The sequence below is a fragment of the Sinocyclocheilus rhinocerous genome, unplaced genomic scaffold, assembly GCF_001515625.1.
Source record: "Sinocyclocheilus rhinocerous isolate Xijiao unplaced genomic scaffold, SAMN03320098_v1.1 scaffold853, whole genome shotgun sequence".
NCBI classification, from domain to species: domain Eukaryota; kingdom Metazoa; phylum Chordata; class Actinopteri; order Cypriniformes; family Cyprinidae; genus Sinocyclocheilus; species Sinocyclocheilus rhinocerous.
In genome coordinates, this window is record NW_015627738.1 from 2,223,799 (window position 1) to 2,244,198 (window position 20,400).

General features: G+C 35.1%; 1 protein-coding gene across 1 annotated transcript in view; it reads left to right on the plus strand.

Annotated features, from left to right (window-relative positions):
* npas3 (neuronal PAS domain protein 3) overlaps positions 1-20,400 on the plus strand; it is a 320,924-nt gene that overhangs the window by 188,994 nt on the left and 111,530 nt on the right. The window contains exon 5 of the mRNA XM_016545634.1: positions 8,317-8,406. Within this exon, the coding sequence (XP_016401120.1) occupies positions 8,317-8,406 (90 nt within the window). The remainder of the gene's footprint in view (positions 1-8,316; positions 8,407-20,400) is intronic.

A 20,400-nucleotide genomic window follows, 5' to 3' on the forward strand; every position in this document is an offset into this window, starting at 1 on the left:
GCCCCAAACTCTGGAACAGCCTACCGGTTTCGATCCGAATGGTGTCATCACTTTCCTCTTTCAAATCAAAACTTAAAACACATTTGCTTAGTGTGGATTTCTAATTTATTATTATTATTTTATTTATTTTTTTTACGCTCTTATTTGAAAGAGGTCTCGGTGAGGGTTAGGATGAGTGGTTCGAGTATCTCCCGTGCTGGTGCCTTCAATAAAGAAATCAATACCACGCATCCATATTTGCACATTTCTACATGGCTTGTCAGCCTCAAAATTGACTTCAGTGAAAATATCTCTCACGGCTCCCGCGGCAATTTAGAAGTTCTTATAAGATCTCTTTTAACACCTCTCATCTGTCTTTTTCTCTCTCACACACATATAGACACGCTCTTACTCTCTGTATGTCACTTTTCCCACACAGACGTCTGCTGTCTCACTCATGCTGTCTGTCAATTTCAGTTTCTCCAGGTTGAAATTTGAGTCAGTTTCATCTGCTTTTATGGTGCAGCAAATCATAACAGTTTGTTTAAATGCTTTTTATAGATAAGGCTTATTATTTTGAGCATAATAATTGATAGCACTAATGTTTTTGTCAGTGTATTACCAAAATCTGAAATGGAAAGCTCTCGAGCATCCTAAATTTGTTGTAGTAGCGTTTTCAGTAGAGACTGACTATCATTATTTTGTTTTTATGCTTATGTGCTTATTTTATATATTATATATTATAATTATATATATTATCATGTTTATTAATATTATTATTATTAATAATAATATACATGTAACAAAATTATTATTTACATTATTTATTAATATTATTTTATTAATCAAATTTAGTTTAGTAGTAAATTAATCATTTATACTGTTGTAATTGTTATTAATTATCCAATTATTATTATGCTAAGTATTTTATGATGCTTTTTTTTGAGGAGGCACTCTATGTCTACTGTACATTTCTCACTTGAAAATGAATGCCTTTTATTTAAAGGCTGTTAATCGGTAGAGTTTGTTTATTTCTACTTTTCAGGCAAGCGCAATTTAAGTTTTAATATTATTTTGAATTCGTTTAAATTTTTATACTTTTCCTTTTAATTTTAGTTAAAGTGTGTTTTATGTTTTTGCCATTTTTAGTAGTTTGTGTTTTTTTTATATGTCTATTTTATTCATTTTTATTTCAGCTTTAGTTTTCGAACATCAAGGTCATCTAAATGAAAATAAAAAAAATTAATAAATAAATTGTATAAAATAAAATAAGTTTAAGGGATTTTAATTTTTTTTATTTTAATTCAGTTAAAGTTAACATTTTATTTTTTTAGTAAGAAAATTAGTTTTATGGTTTTAGTTCTAGTTTGCTATAATAACCCTAGAATCGCATCTATATACTTCAAGAAATGTTATTGGAATACTGTGTCTAAATCTGTTTATTGTATGTACTTTTAAGGCCGTGTTCTCCAACCTTTTTTTTTTTACTTTTTTTTTTTTTTTTTTTTTAGAGGTTTAAGTCTTAATTTGCACTCCATGCTGGATTCCTGTAGCTCAGTACCTGTGAGAGCGAGTCCACATGCTCTCATGCTCAGGTTTGGCCAGCCCTGTGAGAAGTCTTAATTGCAGTTCTAGTTGTTCATCATGGAGGCTGTTGGAGTTTGAGGATGAGATTGGGGGAGATGAACATGTGGCATCTTCCCCATCGCCAGCTGCCCCGCTCCTCTCTGCCTCTCTCTCCCTCTTCATTTTGTCTGACCTAATAGTTAATGATATGTTAATAGTCAATGAGGCTGCTCTCGCCTGGCGTCCGCTGTGTGTGTTAATGTGGACGTGCAGTGGCTCTGGCCGGGATGCAGCCACTAGATTGATGTTTACCAGCTTGTGTGTCCTTCAGCTCACGTATATTTGTCCTTTGTTAGAGAAAACACAAGGCTACTGAGTTACAGACCATGTTTACTGTTGTAGCACTGGTGTGTTCTTGCTTGAGGGGTTGTGGTCTATAGTTGTAGCATCTAACAAGTGCTTACAGTGAAGCAAAGAATCATTTGTCAAGACACAAGCTTTCTAGTTTTATTTAAAGTCATCAGAAAAGAGCATTGTCAATGCATGCGATTTCTGTGATGTTTATTTTATCTATCAGGATTTGATGGGATAGCTATTGGATGGCTCTGATGTATTTGGTTAATATTATTTCTCTGTGCCTACTGCTTATGTCGAAAATTCTATGATTGAAATTTTTTTTTTTTATGTATTTTACTTTTTTTAATCTCCCTTTCAAATAATGTGCACAGTAAGACCAGGAACATGTATTATTTAAAGTCAACATGAAAACCACTTTATTTTTGTGATTTGACATGTTTTTTGAGTCAAATATATATATATAGTAAAAACGGTGATATTGTGAAATATTATTACAATTTAAAATAACTATTTTCTATTTTAATATATTTTAAAATGCAAAAAATTTTAATGTAAAAAAAATGTAATAAAAAACAGCATTTATTTGAAATCTTTTGTAACATTTAAATGTCTTTCCTGTCACTTTTGCTAAATATAATGCATCCTTGCTGAAAAAAAATATGAATTTCAAAAAAGGGTTCAGGAAAAAAAACTTACCCTAAACTGTTGAAAATGAAAATGTAAAATATATAAAATAGATCTAAAGGGAAATTTCAGAGGAAAAAATACACTGAAATGCTAGATTCAGTCCATTCTCTCAAATGATGCATCATGTTTATAGAGCACAAATCCTGGCCTTCCATTCTCCTCCATCCCTGTCAGTTCATCTATACACAGAGAGACCGCCGTTCCTCCCCAGTGAAGGTCTCTCTTGGACTTTCTGACCTGAGAGAGACTCCTCGGGCTCTGATACGACCCTGCAGACGCAGCCCTGGCTGTCAGGACGGACCCGCAGCAGTCACCTCCAGCCAGTCTACAATCATCTCCTCCCTGTTCGCCGCTGCTCTTCCTTCAACCGCTCGGCATCTGTGGGCCAGGTCTCTGAGGAACACTGCTTGCCTCTGCCTGGCTCCCCTCCATGATAAACGGCCTCTGTTTACAGGCTAACCACTGTGTAAAGTGTACAATAAATCACTAGCCAGACAAACTTCTGGGGGAGAAAAGTGTAACATTAAGATGGGCCTTTTTTGTCATTTGTTTAAAGCAGTCATGCCTGGCAAGCAGCTTCTCTCTCTCTTGCTCTCACTCTCTCGCTCTGTTGTCTAAAGTGCTGAGAGAAGGAAGAAAGCATCTCACAGAAGGGAAATGAAACTCTGTAACCGTTAGGGATCTGCACACTTGACCTCAGGCAACAAAAGCAATAGAATCTAGATTAAGATTAAACATAGATGAAATTAAAACACATAAATCAAGCTTCTCTAAGTTTACGTTATTCTCAAATAGCATTAACAAGAGACAATATTAATTCAGCATCATATAAATTAAATTGAATCTTATATTTGTTTTGTAGACATAAAATCTAAATTTACCCTATTACATTTCTTAATAAAAAGTAAATAAGTTCCTGGGCATACTGTACACAATATGTATATACTGTATATTAGTGTGAATTATTCTAAATTGAAGGAAAGTTTTTTTCTCTAATATTTCTTCAAAATGTAATACATTTTTGGCCAACATTCTTGTTGAAAACCCTTGGAAATTTCAATTATAAATATGTGAAATCACAGAAATTAAGTTGTTTTCATGTTGACTTTATAAATTACATGTTGGCCTGGCCTTATTGTACACATTATTCTAAAATAGATAAATAAATACATAAATTATATATATATATATATATATATATATATATATATGGCAGAGTGGACAAAAGTGTTTTCCATTAACATTTTTTAAAGCCTTTCCAAATCCAGTTTTCCAGTTCCAATCATCTTTCAAATATCAGTACTAATTACTGGTATGCCATTGGTGGTTTTGCTCTTTTCAGCACTGAGACTTTAGTTTCTCTACTTCTATTGGCCCAACTTATTAGAGGCTTACTTGTGGTCCTTTTCCCTTCCACTCCCAATGAGGATTTCTTCCTTTGTTTCCTGAGAGACCTCATAAGAATCTGGAGGGACAGCTCAGGCGGAGAGTTCATGTGCAGCATGCAGAATGTGTTTTATGCATTCACTGTAAAAAAAAATTCCGTACAATTTACGGTAAAAAACCGGCAGCTGTGGTTAATTTACAGTTAAATACCGTAATTTCATTAACTGATCAAATTTTAATATACCAACCTACTGAAGTACTGAAATCTGTTTTGTAGCTTTGTAATACACTGATAACCACCAAATGCAGGTGGTGATGAGAAAGTCACATGATGAACCAAAGCCCATCACAAGCAGCTTTTAAATAATAACATACAGTATATAGAAGGTGCACAGTGTCATTCACACAAACACTAAACACCATCATGGTAACACACATGAAACTGAAATAATGCAATAAACATTCATTTAACAACATTAGGTGTAACACACAACCCTAATATACAAAACTGATAAGAAAAAACTAAGAAGAAACAGTTATTTCAACCAAAAAACATCAAATTTGAAATGTAACAAATTTGGGAATGTCAATTTATGGTTATTCACTGTAAATTATACGGTCTTTTTCACTTCCAAAAACGGTATACTACCGTAAAATTAATGCCCAATACATGTAATGTCCAATACAGTTTTTCACCGTATATAGTAGGGGAATTTACCGGTAACCATTTAACAGGTTTTTACTGTAGCATTTTTACAGTCTTTTACCGTTCATGTTCATTCTAAGGAGATGTTCCCACAGAATATATTATAAACCAGAAAGACATGAGTTCCCATTATTATCCAATTTTGCTAATATAAACACTGATTTTTGCACATGAACAATTTTTTTTATCTAATTGGTCCATTGTTTTAAAACTAACATTGATCGCCTCTTGAAAAAAAAAAAAAATCTTAATAAAGATGTTTGTTTTGGGCATATTTACATAGACCAACAATTAAAAAATAGCTTGGATAAAAAACAACAATGCATTCTGTGTGAACAGCCCCTGAGGGTCAGTGAGAGGGTACAAACACGGTCAGTTAAGAGTAATTTACAACCAATTTGGTGCCGAAAACCTTGACTGATATTATAAGTGGACTTCAGGCGCAAAATTAAATGCTTAATGTGTAGAATATAGTCCCTTGAAGCTTTTTGATGCTGTAAGTAATGTAAATAAGCGTCCGTGTTAGTGTAGCATTTATGTTAACGCATCTATATTGGCATATTAGCATTTCAAATGTAAAGTGCCATATAATGGGCTAGTATTAGCATTAGCACAGTATAATGTAAAGCGTAAGTCTAACACATCACCTCCAGTAGATGCGTGCTCAGGGAGGAAGTGATGCGCTAGCGGGCCGCCGTGGGACGTGCTGTTGTCAGCTGCATATCAGCACGCTGTAAATAGCCCGAGGCTGCACTGTTTTATCGGCGAGTAGAGACCGCACACTCTCTCGCCAGCTGCCGATGCTGCTTTAAACTCGCAAATAAACGAGAGAGTCTGTGTAAACCTGATTTTCATAAAAAGGTGATCGGATCAGCTGTGACATTGTGCACAATACCTTGTTTTTTTCTTGTCTTTCCTTTCTGGCATTTTCTCGCCCGGGGTGCATCACTCTACAGATTATCTGAGGCAGTGGGAGACAATATGTAATTAACCCATGTGACCTCAATATCTTAATTGTTGACTGTTGGAGACCCAACAGCAGCACCTCCAGCAGTGCTATCCGTACCATGGGGCTTCCTTTAGTCCAAAATTCCTAATTATGCACACGTAATGCAGAAATGACCCAACACAACTGCTCTTTTCTTATGCATGCGACTTTTATCGATATGAATATGGCTTTGTTTTGCAGAATATTTATGTATGGCGTCTGTGATCAGGAGCTGTTCATTAGCGGTGCTTGCTAAACATTGTATTACACATTAAGTGTTGGCTTTATCCTGCACTGTTTGTACTGAAGACTTGAATAATGGCTTAATGGGAGTGATAGCTAAAACTGCTTAAAATCTTGCAGCTTTTTGAGGATAGGTGTGCTTGATTTTTGCCTGACGTATGGTTAAAATGGGCAAAGAAATCCCACAGACTTAAATTGGAGGAGGAAACTGAGCCATAGAGACTAGACTAACATAGAGACTCAGACTGGTAAGCGATCATCCAAAAAAAGTTGAAAAAAGTAGTTAGGTATACTTAAACGTTTTACAGTTAACACTAGTATATGGTGGTGTTGTCACGATACTGAAATTCCTAACTTTGATATGATACCTTGAAAAATACCAATATTCTATACCATTTTTGATACCTCGGGGGAAAACTGCAACAACATTAAGGGCATAAAATTGGATTTTTTTGTTGAAAGATGAATAAAACCAGGCTAGAACATGACAGTGATGTATATTTTCACATTAATGAAAATTTTTACTGTTTCATTCATACTTGATGCCCTCCAAATATGCCTCACAAATGTAATGTAACTTATGACATTACAGGAAATTCCTAATATGGACAAAGACATCCAACTATCGATGTAGCTGAATAAAAAAAAAGATAGAAATGCTTAACTGAAGACAACAAACACACGACTTCGGCGATATATGGTTTATCTGTGCTCTTCAAGTCATCTCAGATAATTTCATAAAAATACAATCTATTTCTAATGCAATGCTAATCAACATAGCCTGCATTACAGCATAGAATACTATAAAATATATTGGTAACACTTTCTATGAAGCCCGTATTTATAATACATTATAAGGGTATTCTTAAGGCATTATAATGAATGCATAATGCATTATAAAAAAACTTATAATATGTTATATCAACTCATGAATAATCATAACAACAGTTATAATACATCATAATACTTACGTATTTGTGGTTCTGCCTCATTTTATAAGAAGCCACATCAGATGACAAAAGTTGTTTCAAACACTTGACTGATGTTATGAAGTGAGTATCAATATGTATCGAAAAATCTATATTTTTGAAAACAATACCAGATTCCTGTTTTAGATCAAACTGATGCGCCTTTAGCACCCCTCACTGGACATTTTGCTTTTAAAGTGCTGTGAAAAATGAAAGAAGCAACATAATATCCTTTTGCAGAAATGTCGTCACAGGAATGTTGTTCCAATGAAGCCTGTGTTGTTATTGATAATGAGCGAGCAGAGGCAGGCGGCAAAACGGTGATGGCACTGAAAACCGCTTGCCAAGCTGTGCTAGCAGCTCACACCATGCAAAATAAAAAGTGATTTTGCAGCTGCAGAGGGTCATTGACCAATCACGGGTGATTTTGTTCACAATCAAGCACTTTAGCTTTTATGTGGTTTTGTGTGTGCAGCAAAATTTTCCTGTTGTTCATGCTGCTACTTTGTGCATTGAAAAAAGTTCTCTGTGAGAAATAACTTTTTATTTTGAAATTAATTCCATTTTTAGTTTTTTTTTTTGTGTGCACAAGTATTATTTTAGTATAATGGATATTTTATTATATTTTTTATTAATAGTTTGGATTATTTTTTATTTTTATTTTTATTAAGTTTTAGTCATTTTGTTGTGTGTTTTTGTGATTTTTTTTTTAAATCACTCTTGTTTTTATGTCTTCATAGTTTTTATTATTTTTTATTTCAGTTTTACTTTTTTTATTCTAGTACATCAAGTAAATTTAAAAAAAAGTTTTTTTGGTGTTTTTTTATTAGTAGTTTTTTTTTATATGTTATATTTTATTTCAGTTCATGTTTATTTTATCTCAAGTAACACTTTTTTTTAATGATTTTAGTTTTAGTTAACTATAATAACCCTGACATGCACCGATTAATTGTTCACAATAGGATCAATGCATTTAGAAAATAGAGTGAATTTTCATTTCATGCTGACTTTAACCTTAATATTGCGTTGGTGGCTCATCCTGAAATGTAACATTACATTTATCGCAATCTGATCAATCCATAATTTTTCTACTTGTGTGATTGAGCTGAACAATGAAATCGAGTTTGCAGGGGGGAAAAAATCTAGTTTTGAAAGAACTCTGCTACCTTTATTGATATGAATGAGGCATTTTTTGCCTAATATTTATGTATTGCTCACACCGTCCCTTACAGTTAAAGCGTCTGTGATCCGAAGCTGTTAATTGACGTTGTAATTGTTGCTCTTTAATGATCTGTAAGTCATTTACACACGGGATGCGGTTCTGTTTGCAATTCTGGGCTTGATGGCTTCCGTCTCTGTGCTGTGAGGAATAAGCTATTTGCGAGACTCTCGCCTGACTTGTTTCTTCTCTTTCTCTCTTTCTGTTTCCTCCACAGTCCCTGGATGGATTTGTATTTGCACTAAACAAGGAGGGGAGGTTTTTGTACATCTCAGAGACGGTGTCCATATACCTGGGGCTTTCACAGGTGAGTGCACGTGAGATTTTCACTCTCCAATCTCTTTTCGTCCAATGGTGCGGAAGAGAATCTGGACAAATTAGTGTTAGATAAACTCCTGCGGGTTTGTTAGCTGCTGTTTAATTCGCGGCATTCATCACTGCATATTTTAAGCACTGGAGAGATGTTCTCATTGGAATGCTAGCACGTTCCCCGCTTCTGCTGGCTCGAGCCCAGGCCGTTCAATAAACAGACAGATCGGCGAGGTCAGACGGTGAGAAAGTGACCTTCAGAACTCTTGCGGTCCTGTCTAGCTGAGCTTCATCTCGAGTGCTAGCAGGCTTCAATCAAACCAGACATGGCTGCACAACAGGCAGCTTCTGTTCACCGTTGGTTGAAAATTCACACAAATCATCAGAATCGTCTCTTGCTGTCCTTGGATGAGGGGATCTAACCGCACAGGTGCCATCAAGATGCTCACTGTACCAGTTACTGTAGCAGTATAACTCGTTTTTGTCTATGAGATTGTGGATCGTTTTGGATGTGTTCAGGATAGCAAACTACCCACTAATTTTGAAAGAAAATGCAATGCAACTTATATACAGTTCACAATGTGTGAGGGTCCAAAATGTGCAGTGTACAACCTGAGCACACTGCATGGAGTACTGTATCCCACAATGCAATGCACTCTATTCGACCTTCCATTTCTAGTTTGGCAAATTAACCAGAGGTGATACCAACCTCAATTTTTTATTTTTATATATATATCTCAGAGACTTGTTTTACTCAAAATTGGATTCAGCATACTGTATACATTTATTTATCTATTTTTGAAGAAAAAAAACAGGATTCCTTATATATACTGTGCATGGTCTAAGAGTACCTGGATGACATGGGTTCAAAATATTCAGTATACAATCAAAATACGGTATGCCACAATGCTGTGCACTGGATTCAACCTTACATTTCTAGTTTGGCAAATGAATCAGAGGGGATACCAACCTCAAATTTTATTCTCAAAGACGGAATTTAACATGCAATATGGCCATGTGACAAAAACATAGCATGCAACTTCTGTAATCATTTATGGTTGTATAATGCAAAACATTTTTATATACTTAAAGGGTTAGTTCACTCAAAAATGAAAATTCTGTCATTAATTACTCACCCTCATGTCGTTCCAAACCCATAAGACCTTCGTTCATCTTCGGAACACAAATTAAGATGTTTTTGATGAAATCCGAGAGCTTTCTGACCCTGCGTAGACAGCAACACAGCTACCACGTTCAAGCCCAGAAAGGTAGTTCTATCATGACAACTCTTGGAAGATTTTAGCATGGTAATGGATATGACAATGTTAACGTATTTGGTCTTGGCAGAATAGATCTGCTAAGCTGCTGCTGCTGCTGTTGGTTATTGCTGTTGTTGTAGATTATTGCTGCTGCTGCTGTTACAAAGCGAGTATAGGAACTTGTTACTGCCAATGCATACGCCAATACATTGCTGTGAGTATTTTAAGACCTGCTGCTGCACAAATAACATATATAATAATAACCTGTAGTGGACCTATACAGGTGGAGCTGGGGAAGGTGGAGGGTTTCAGAGGAACTCTGAAAGCGTGCTGCGAACTGCTGTAGTGAATGTTAAGCAGCCATTTAAATGTAAAGCAGTAAGCATATGCAACATGAACCAATCAGCTTGTGCCAAGTAGTTTAACGCTGTGAATATCATCAATTTGCATTAACGACCCATCAGCCTGCGCCATCTAGAGTTTCATGACAGAACTTTGCATTAAGGACATCGATAAAAAATTGTAAAGAAAACAAAAATTACAACTTTATTCAACAATTTCTTCTCCCAGGGTCAGTCTCCACTGCCATTCACGAGAGTACCACAACGCATCCGTGTGGTGCTGCTGACACAGGAGCCGGCGTTCTGACGTAGGACCCGGATGCGCTGTGCCTTGTTTGCAAGCAGAGGAATGCACAAGTATACATTGTGGTACTCTCACGAATCCGCGTCTAAGAGAAGAAATCGTTGAATAAAGTCATTATTTTTGTTTTCTTTGCGCACAAAAAGTATTCTCATAACTTCATAACATTACGGTTGAACCACTGATGTCACATGGACTATTTTAACGATGTCCTTACCTTTCTGGGCCTTGAACTTTGTACTTTGTACATCTAAATACCTGAATGACCTGCCTTACAAATATACTGCATACTGTAATACTTTATGCAATGCATTCGATTTTCAATGCACATCTTTCATTTCTAGTCTGACAGATGAACCAGAGATGATACTGTTCAGAGATGATATGACTCTGAAAATTAGGATATTTTTACTCAAAATTTTATTCAATGTAAAATAATCATATGTATTTCTGAGATTATAAAATGCTTTGCATAATACTTTGAAAGAAAGTATTATGCGGTATGCATACTGTGCACAGGATGTGTGTATTTTGTTTGTTTTTTTATTTAGATAAAAATATGAAGATTAAAAACATCAGGCTGTATAAATAAACAATAGAGTGCATATGATTCCACATTGAACATATGCTTTCAATCAGGTTCAAGTGCTGCTATGACATGTCAGAACTGAACATGGTAAATATTGAAGTCTTCTAAACTATAAAAGCAACAGTGGCTGTAAAAGACTATTAAAATATTCTGCTAGATAGAAGGATTGAGATATGAATTAAGACGAGAGGACTAAAGCACACTCTAAATTAATGCAGCATTAATTGATTGAAGATTTTTATCAAATAATTGATTAATTCTCAAAATCCTGGCTTTTGGAATTTGGCTTGCTCTTTTTCTGTGGTATTATCTTAGGTTGGCCAGCTGATAAAGTGCTTGTAAAGTCTTTAGTCTAAGTAGGTTTTATTATCTTACTTGGTTAAGCTTATCCCATAACTCTCCTGATCTTAATTGCTAAACCTTTTTCTTCGTTAATCTGTCCTAGAGGCCACAAATTTATAAGGTGTAGTTCATTATTTTCATTGTTAATTGCACGAGCAATTTGCAAGCTTTTCTGCGTTGACAGTTCTATGCATTTTTGTGCTGTGGGTTATCAAAAATAGACTATATTATATATGATTGCATATATATGCTAGTTTTGTAGTTTAACTCTGGTGCTGTGAGTAGTTAATTAACATTTGGTGAAATTAGATTTTGGCGCTCAGCCATGCAAGTAATCACCAGGATAGCTTATCTTTTTGTAAATGTGTGTTTGATAACTAAACTTTGATTAATATAGGGAATATTAATTCATACCACATTCAGGATTGTTGTAGCTTAAGTCTGTCTTGCATTTTTGCCTTTTTAACCTTTTGCTATGAACATTTGTCTATCAGAAATAACCATCACAGTAGCATAAATATAATGTGGTCCGAATAGCCTTAATGGAGTGGTACAATCGGTCAGATTTAAGACGTCTCCTTGAACCTTTTTTTTAATCTAGCATAATGGTTGAAAATAGCCGTTTAACCCTACATGTTGTAACCCTGTAAGTTACAGCCCTGCGTTGCAATGGTAAGAGCCAATAGATCTCTTCCAACCGCTCTGTGAAAGCGCTGATTTCCTAAGAGCTAATGATGGAGGTTATTAAAGATTCAGGGCTTGAACCATCCTGTGGCCATTACACTAGGCACAGTCGATAGCATGACCTTTTAGCACCGCGGCTCAATCATACGAGCGCTCAGCTGCTCAAATCCAAGCTCTGCTCTCAGACAGATACTGCGACCTCGCAGGGCACTAGAGGAGCACTAATCTCTAAATCGAGCTCTTCCTCAATCCGTTTGAAAGTAGATAGGAAGCGTCCAGTCATGGAGTCCACTGTCCTCATAATGACATCAGCTGGACCTTACTGTGATTTCAAACCGACTGCACAATAGTCATGGACCGTGTGATCTCATGGCGTGTTTTGTAGAGTGTTTTTGATCCTAGGTTACACATGTTGGATGCAAGTTATCTCCATTAGGATGTTTAATTAATCCGTAGTAAATATTTATAATTATACTTATTCTTAAAATATTTCATTTGTTAATAAATAATATTTATTATTATTATTTTTATAATTGTATATATCTACACACACACACATGTAGAATTAGTATTACATATTTTGTTTGTTGATAGTTAAATTTATTAATTTATTTGTTATTAAATAATAATAATTAGTAGTAGTAGGAGTAGTAGTAGTAATAATAATAATTATTATTATTATTATAAAAAAATATTTATTAATTTCCAATAATATCATACTCTTCTTTCTGTCCTAAATTATCTTTCATTTAATATTCTGTTTCATTTTAAAATATTTCTAATTCCATGACAGAATGCGAACACCATTTAATGCAAATTTAGGCAGCAAGTTTCTTTACATATTTGAATGTGCTTTAGCGTGACTCTTTTCAGTAGGCTTTTTCTCTGTCCATCCGTCCCCTCCTCTCAGCTCTCCTCAGGTCAGCGAGTGAAGGATGTGAAATTGCTTTTCCCTCCATGGCCATTGACCACCTTGTGTTAGATTCATGTGTGCAGACTGGAGAAGCCAGCAGATTTTTACAGCGAGTACGAGCTTCTCTTCTTGTACAGCCGACATTACCTTGATGCTAAACAATGGCACCACCTGCCCTCAGCTCTTTGATAATACAGTTAATGTGCTTCCGGACGTGTTGTCTCTCTCTTATCTTGACGGTCTTTGACTCCGCTCTCAGATTCGGCTGATAACGAGGTTTTACATTTGACAGTAAATGAAGTAACTCCCCTTTTCATCTGCATCCCTATTATTCAGTTCAACAGATGGCAGTTTATATAGCTGTTATCATTTAACTTCTGTATGTAAATAGGCATATGCTGCCAAATTTTTCACTTGTCTGAGTTTTTCATCCCTCTCTGCTTGGCTTCTGCGCCGAGCGATTAGTTCATCTCCAATAATTAATACGTGATGGATGCACAACCATCTTTCCCAGATTAATGGCCAGGTTTGTAGTTACGGTCGACGCAAATTGAGAGGCGCCGATAACATCACGCCGCTTGGGATTTTCTTATTGAGTTTTCGAGGTGGTGGCAAAGCTGCTTTCGAAAGGACCTTGTCGCCGGGTCATCCTGCTTCGTTCGTGCACCGCTGACATCGCACACGGGCAGCTGTCTGTTTTGTAATTGAGATGTGTATGTTTGCTTTTGTGTAACAGATGGCACCGTGTACTTACGCTGATGGCTAGGAAAATAATAATTGCATTATTCCGGCCAAAAGAATATTAGCTTCTGGAATATGGCCATTTGCAGCCGACACCCCTGCCAGTACAGCATATGCATTTGCATGGACTAGATATCCAAGGAAATTGATACATCTGGAATAAAGCGACCATCTGAGGTCTCATCTGCCTTGTAGGATTTAGATTTAACCGCCTTCCCGTTCCGTAACCGCCAGCTTAGCTGTCGTACAGTACGCACGGTGACATCTGAAGGATGCATATAATGTACCATATGGTGGAGGAATTTGCCGCTCTTAGTTTGGCAATAGTGACTGATCTGGATTGCCTCCAGGCAGCTGAATGTGTACTTCCATTTCCCGTTGTGAGAAAGGGCGTCTCTTTTATTTGGCTATACACCCCTCTGCCCTGTCTCCATTCAGGGAAAGGCGGTGCTGCTGGGATTGAATGTAGACATCTGCTGTGCTGTAGGTGACAGGGGAGCGTGTGTGTCCACCAAAGGCTCGACCGTCACGTTCCCACACGGTCCGCCCTCCTCCCCATCACTCAGCCGCTCATGTGCTCCGCTCCAGCCAGGGAGACTCGAGGAATATCGAATCTATTAGCATAAATGTCTGGCCGATTGTCTGATCACATCTTTGTGAGTCAGTTGCCCTCCGTCTCGATCCTTCGTCTCTCTCTCTCTCTTGTTCACACCCCCTTGTGTCTCTATCATTTATCCTCTGAAGTGATGCTTTTGAACGTCTTTAGCATGACTAGTGAAGCTGAATGGGTGGATCTCCGTCAAGAACAAGTCTGCCTCATATTTCACCCCAAAATTTAAGGAAGGACTTAAGACATTTTAATAAATTATGATATGATTTCTCTGTATAGAAAAAAAATTATAATAATTATAATTTTATTTTATTTCATTAAAATTTATTTTAAAAATTTAGTTGAGCTGTTGCTTGGAGATGCAATTAATATTGATTTATTTTTATTACTTTTGTATAAAATGCAAAATATATATCTGAATGATTATTTTCCAGATTTATTTTACTTATATAGTACATCATAAATATTTAATTTAAAATATCATATATATATATATATACAGTATATATATCATTTTATTTTTTATTTATTAAATTGTTTTCATTCATTCATTCATTCATCAATCATAAATATGATATGTGGTATATATTTTATAAATAGGTCTATTTTTAGTTGAGCTGGTGCTTATGAATTAAATTTATATTGAATTTATTTTATTTATTTTATTTGTGCAAAATAAAATGTGTTTAATTTTAATTTTTCATATAAAAATTCTCTTGATAATTGACAATGGAGAATAATTGCACTGGCTGTTAGAACAGCCCATCAAGGTAGACTTGGAAATATTACTAAATGGATAATAAAGTATTCTTTTATTTATGATGCTGTGGCTGCCGAGGGTCAGCATTTGCATGTGAGCCTGTAGCGGTGTGGCGAGAGACAGGGGCAGAGGAAGGTCATGTTTAATTGAGCCACCCGCGATCCGCAGCGCTCCCAGAACTGCCCCTCCTGTTCCCGCTCTCACTGAGAGTCATGGAGGAGCTGTCATATCCCATCATGCCCCTCTGGAACAATTAAGCTTTGTGTGCTAGCTGTGGCCCACTCTTTGGAAGCTTTTTTGTTGTTTGTAATGGAAAAGATTGAGATTTGAACAGGAGAAGATGATGATCTTTAATAAGGTCTTCTTGTAGGGCTTTAAATTCTTAAGCATACACTAATGTACTGGGCTTTATATGAAATGTATTTAGATAACATTTCTTATTAATATTGATTCATATAGTTATAAATAATATAATATTATTTACTATTGTATTATTTTAGCTAACATATTGTTTATTAACATATTGCTTTAATAATTTAGAATCTGCTTGGCCAAAATTGCTAAATTATGATGATGATTATTTATATATATATATATATACACATATATACACACATACATACATATTGCATTTACATTGCATTGCATTTACATATCAAGATGCATCAAAAATCGTTGAAAAATAAAAACTTTGAGGTTTATTTTAAAAATAGGTTTTTGCATGTAAATGCAATTACTAATACATTTTATTTTGTTAATTTTGTATAAAATTTATTCTTTTTTTCTTTTAGCAAAATAATTTTTTTACATTACAAAATTTGTATTATATTACAAAACAGCTATTATCTATATTATATTATATATTTTTATTATAAATTTTATTTGAATTAAAGTTGTGTTTGGATTTGTTTTGTTATATCACCCAACAATGCTATACAAGTAGGCTTACATTTTTATAGACAGTTTAAAAATGTACTTTGTTATCTTGTAGTATTATTTCTATTGTAATTTTCATCTTGTATGTGTGACTTTTACAAATAAACAGTATGATTGTACATTAGTAAACCGATAATAATGAGACACAAAGCTGCATGTTAATTCTAAAAATGAAAAGACCTGTTCCATATTTAGACGGTTTGTGTGTTATTCTTATTCAAAGGTTTTTATCTCCGTCACTGAATAGCCACCCACATGGGACTGAACAGTGATGGGTGGAGGCGTTTCCCTGCTTCTACAAGAAATGTGGCTTAAAAACATTATTAATTCACAACATTTAAATTGATAAGTGCTCTGAGCCAAAGACTACAAGGGCACTTTGAAAAGCAAATAGCGACCTAGTGAAGAAATAGATTTTTCCCGCTGAAAATGACTGCATGATGCATCATTTGACTGCACTGCGTCCAAGTGCTTGACAGAGATAATCTCAGCAATCCCACAGGTGACCTTATCGTTCTCGGCAGGGCAGGCTCATCCTCGCGCCTGTCTTTGTGCATGTCAAGGTTTCCTGGGCGGCGTCCTTTGGGGAACCAGAGTTAGACCTTCTCCAGCTTGATGTCAAGCTGGAAACATTATGGAAAAGAGGAAGTATCAGCGGTAATCTCAAAGTCAACAAAGGCCATTAATAATTGGATGACTGAAAAATTAGAGGTGCGGCAGATAGTCTGGCATGGCAATTGTCGAACAATAGACGCCGTTTTGTGCTTAAGTGACTTGACTGCAATGAGAGTCAGCGAAACTGAGAGATGGAGAGAAATAGAGAAAGAGAGAGAGTTTATGAAAGCAGACACAGAGACTGTAGAAGTGGGAGTGTTTTAACTGAAGAACAGATGGTTTGGCGGCACATTGTCAAGGTCAGGGAACTTTAGAAAGGTTTTTTCTGCACCTTTTGTTTTAGATCCTTTTGTCTTTATACATGCTTGCACCTTAGATAGTCATTGGATTTATCTACTTGTAATAGTCTGAACACTTAATGGTTCCATGATGAACTTAAAATCCATGTAAACTTTCCATTCCACAAAAGATTCTTTATAGTGAAGAAAAAGTTCTTTACACTAAGAAAATATTGATTCTTTTAAGAACTGTTCACTGAAAGGTTCTTTGAGGAACCAAAAATGGTTCTAATACGGAATTACTGCGAAAACACCCTTTTGGAACCTTTATTTTAAGAGTGAAGGTTCTTCATTGGCATCAATGGTTCCATAAAGAACCTTTAACATCCATGGAACCACTAAAGGTTCTTTATAGAAAATGTTCTTTAGATGTTCTTCACATTAAGAAAAGATGGTTCTTTTAAGAACATTTTACTGAAAGGTTCTTTTGGGAACCCAAAATGGTTCTTCTATGGCAGGGTTCCTCAAATCTTGCCCTGGAGGGCCAGTGCGCTGCAGAGTTTAGCTCCAACCCTGACCAAACTTACTTACCTGTGATTTTCTAATGATCCTGAAGACATTGATTAGCATGCTCAGGTGTGTTTGATTAGGGTTAGAGCTAAACTCTGCAGGAAAGTGGATCTCGTGGGCCAGATTTGGGCCCTTTTGGAACCAGTATTTTTAAGAGTGTATGTGTTATCTAGCAGAATGTTCTTTTCCATACACTCTTAAAAATAAAGCTTCTTTATTGGCATTGATGTTTCCATGAAGAACCTTTAACATCCATCGAACCTTTCCATTAAACAATAGATTATTTAAAGTGGTTCTTTAGATTATTAAAATGTTCTTCACACTAACGAAAACTGGTTCTTTTACCAACTCTTCACTGAAAATTCTTCTATGGTATCACTGCAAACAATCCCTTTTGAAACCTTTATTTGTAAGAGTATTCAGTGAAAGTGAAGTGGTAACCACAGCTGTCCTTTCATTGTATGGAAATAAGAGCAACTTGGACATTCTGCTAAACATTTCCTTTTGTGTTTCATGGAAGCACCGTTACGTGAGGGTGGGTAAATGATGAAAGAACCTTCAATTTTGAGTGTATTACCAAAATTACAGGCCTCAAAAAATTATAGTTAAGACCTGTAAAACAGTATTTTCACCCATTTTACATGTGCACTATGTCATATTTCTGAGTAAATTGTGATATTCAACCACTTTATTTTACCCATTAAAATAAATTGGGTCATAAAAAGTGGGCGTTTCTTGGACTGACACAGCTAGCGGTTTCTATAGGACAGGTGGTTGGAAAATAAGAGGGCTTGGTGACATCAGCTGAAAAGGAAACAGGCGAAGCAAGATGTATAATCTTGATGAAAGATTATAGACTGTTTTTCCCTTTTATTCTTTGAAATATTGCACTGATGAAGTTTGCACAATATGGTCAGAAACAAGTAAAAAAAATTGCTTAATTTCTATGTGCTGTTTTTAGATCTTTTTGACTTGATTACTCCAACAAGGACGTGATTTTTTATTGAAAGCATGTTAAATAATTACATGAAATATGTTTTAATGAATCACAGACAATTAGCTGTCTATTGTATTTAATATTAAGGTACATTACCTTCTACTTGTTGTTTCTCACTTTCCATATGAATGGTAGTATAAGCTTTAACAAAATAACGAAATGTAAATAATATGAAAATAAAATATATTATCATTTGTTGAGCACCATTTAAAAGAAATCTGATTATATATTCTCTTTAAACAATTGTCAATAACACATGAAGTATCATCATCAATGCTAATGGCACAGTAGGTGTGCGAATGATCAATTTTCTGCTGTTTTTACAGACACAACCCAAAAATCACTGCAGTAAATTCAAATTTGTGTATTAATAATGCAGGTAAACATCTCTAAACCATATCAGTGTCCTTGAAAAAGTACTACACACTAAGACTAAGGGATATGCCGGTATCAAATTTTCATGTTGCGATTAATTGCTAATGCTTTTATTACGGTATACGGTATTATCACGATATTGAAATTAAGTTAAAAAAAAGTGCTGTCATAATACAGTATAACAGGTTTAATAACTTTTTTCTTATAACAAAAATAACTGAACATTTAAATGCAATAAAGCAATACAGAAAAATGTATAAAGTTAAAAGTTTTACACAGATTAAAGTGCCGAAGAATTATAAAGACCAATAGGCATCACTTTACAATAAGACCTCATTAGTTAACCTCAGTTAATGCATTAACATTCACAATGAACAATATCTACATTTGCTACAGATATACACACCAAAACTTTGAGCTACTTTTTTTCCTCTTCTTCTCTTCTTCTTCTTATTTATTTAATTTTATTTTTTTGTATAGTACTTTAGCATATAAGACTATATGTATAGATAATTTGGTATCATTAAATAGGTCATAACCAGTTTTAAGTCGCTGGGGTATATTTGTAGCAATAGCCAAAAAAACATTGTATGGGTCAAAATGATCGATTTTTCTTTTATGCCAAAAATCATTAGGATATTAAGTAAAGATCATGTTCCATGAAGATATTTTGTAAATTTCCTACCGTAAAACTTAATTTTTAACTTAATTTTTGATTAGTAGTATGCATTGCTAAGAACTTTATTTGGACAGCTTTAAAGGCGATTTTCTCAATATTTAGATTTTTTTGCACCCTCAGATTCCAGATTTTCAAATAGTTGTATCTCGGCCAAATATTGTCCTATCATAACAAACCATACATCAATGGAAAGCGTATTTATTCAAAATTCCAGGGTCACATTTTAGCTGTGTATTATCCACACCCAGTGTCCGATATTTAGTGTGAGGTGTGTTAGCATACACCTGTCTGCAGCGTGTGGGTTAGCATGGCGGCTATCGCTGATCTCTAAAGGGCTCTTTGATAAGCACAATGCCCAGATTTCTCCTCATCTCTAGACTGATACGGCCCCTCTCATTTCAGATGTCTGCCCGCCGTTATTAATGTCAGGCGGAGGGTCTGGCCGATAGTATCTCCAGAGTGCTGACACCAGGCTTTCCCAGCCTGTCTTTGATCTGAACGGAGATCAGGAACGAGAATATCGGATTGGAAATATGGCTGTATAGTGTGGATAGCTCACTCAGAATGAGGCAGGATTTGATTGCGCTGATAATTGGTGTTTCAGAAGTTTGAGATTAATTGTTGGGTGTTTTATCAAATTGAGAAAAACATGTTTGTTTATATGGCATCTGTGGTTTGTAGATGAGACTGATATTTATGAATAGTATTATTTGAAGAAAGGCTTTCTATCTTTGTTTCTGAACATCTTATCAATCGTATCCAAATCACATTTAAGTAAAAAATTACCAAAAAAAAAAAAAGTGGGGGGAAAACTCTTTTGGATTCACATTCACATTGCTGTAATACAGTAATGCAATAATTTGTATAGAGTAAAACATTATGATGTATAAATACTTGAAAATATTAATAATTAATAATTTTTCATTACAGTAATGATGAGATTTATGTAATTATTGTCATAAAAATAAGCAACATTTCTTCATGATTCTTCATATATCTAGA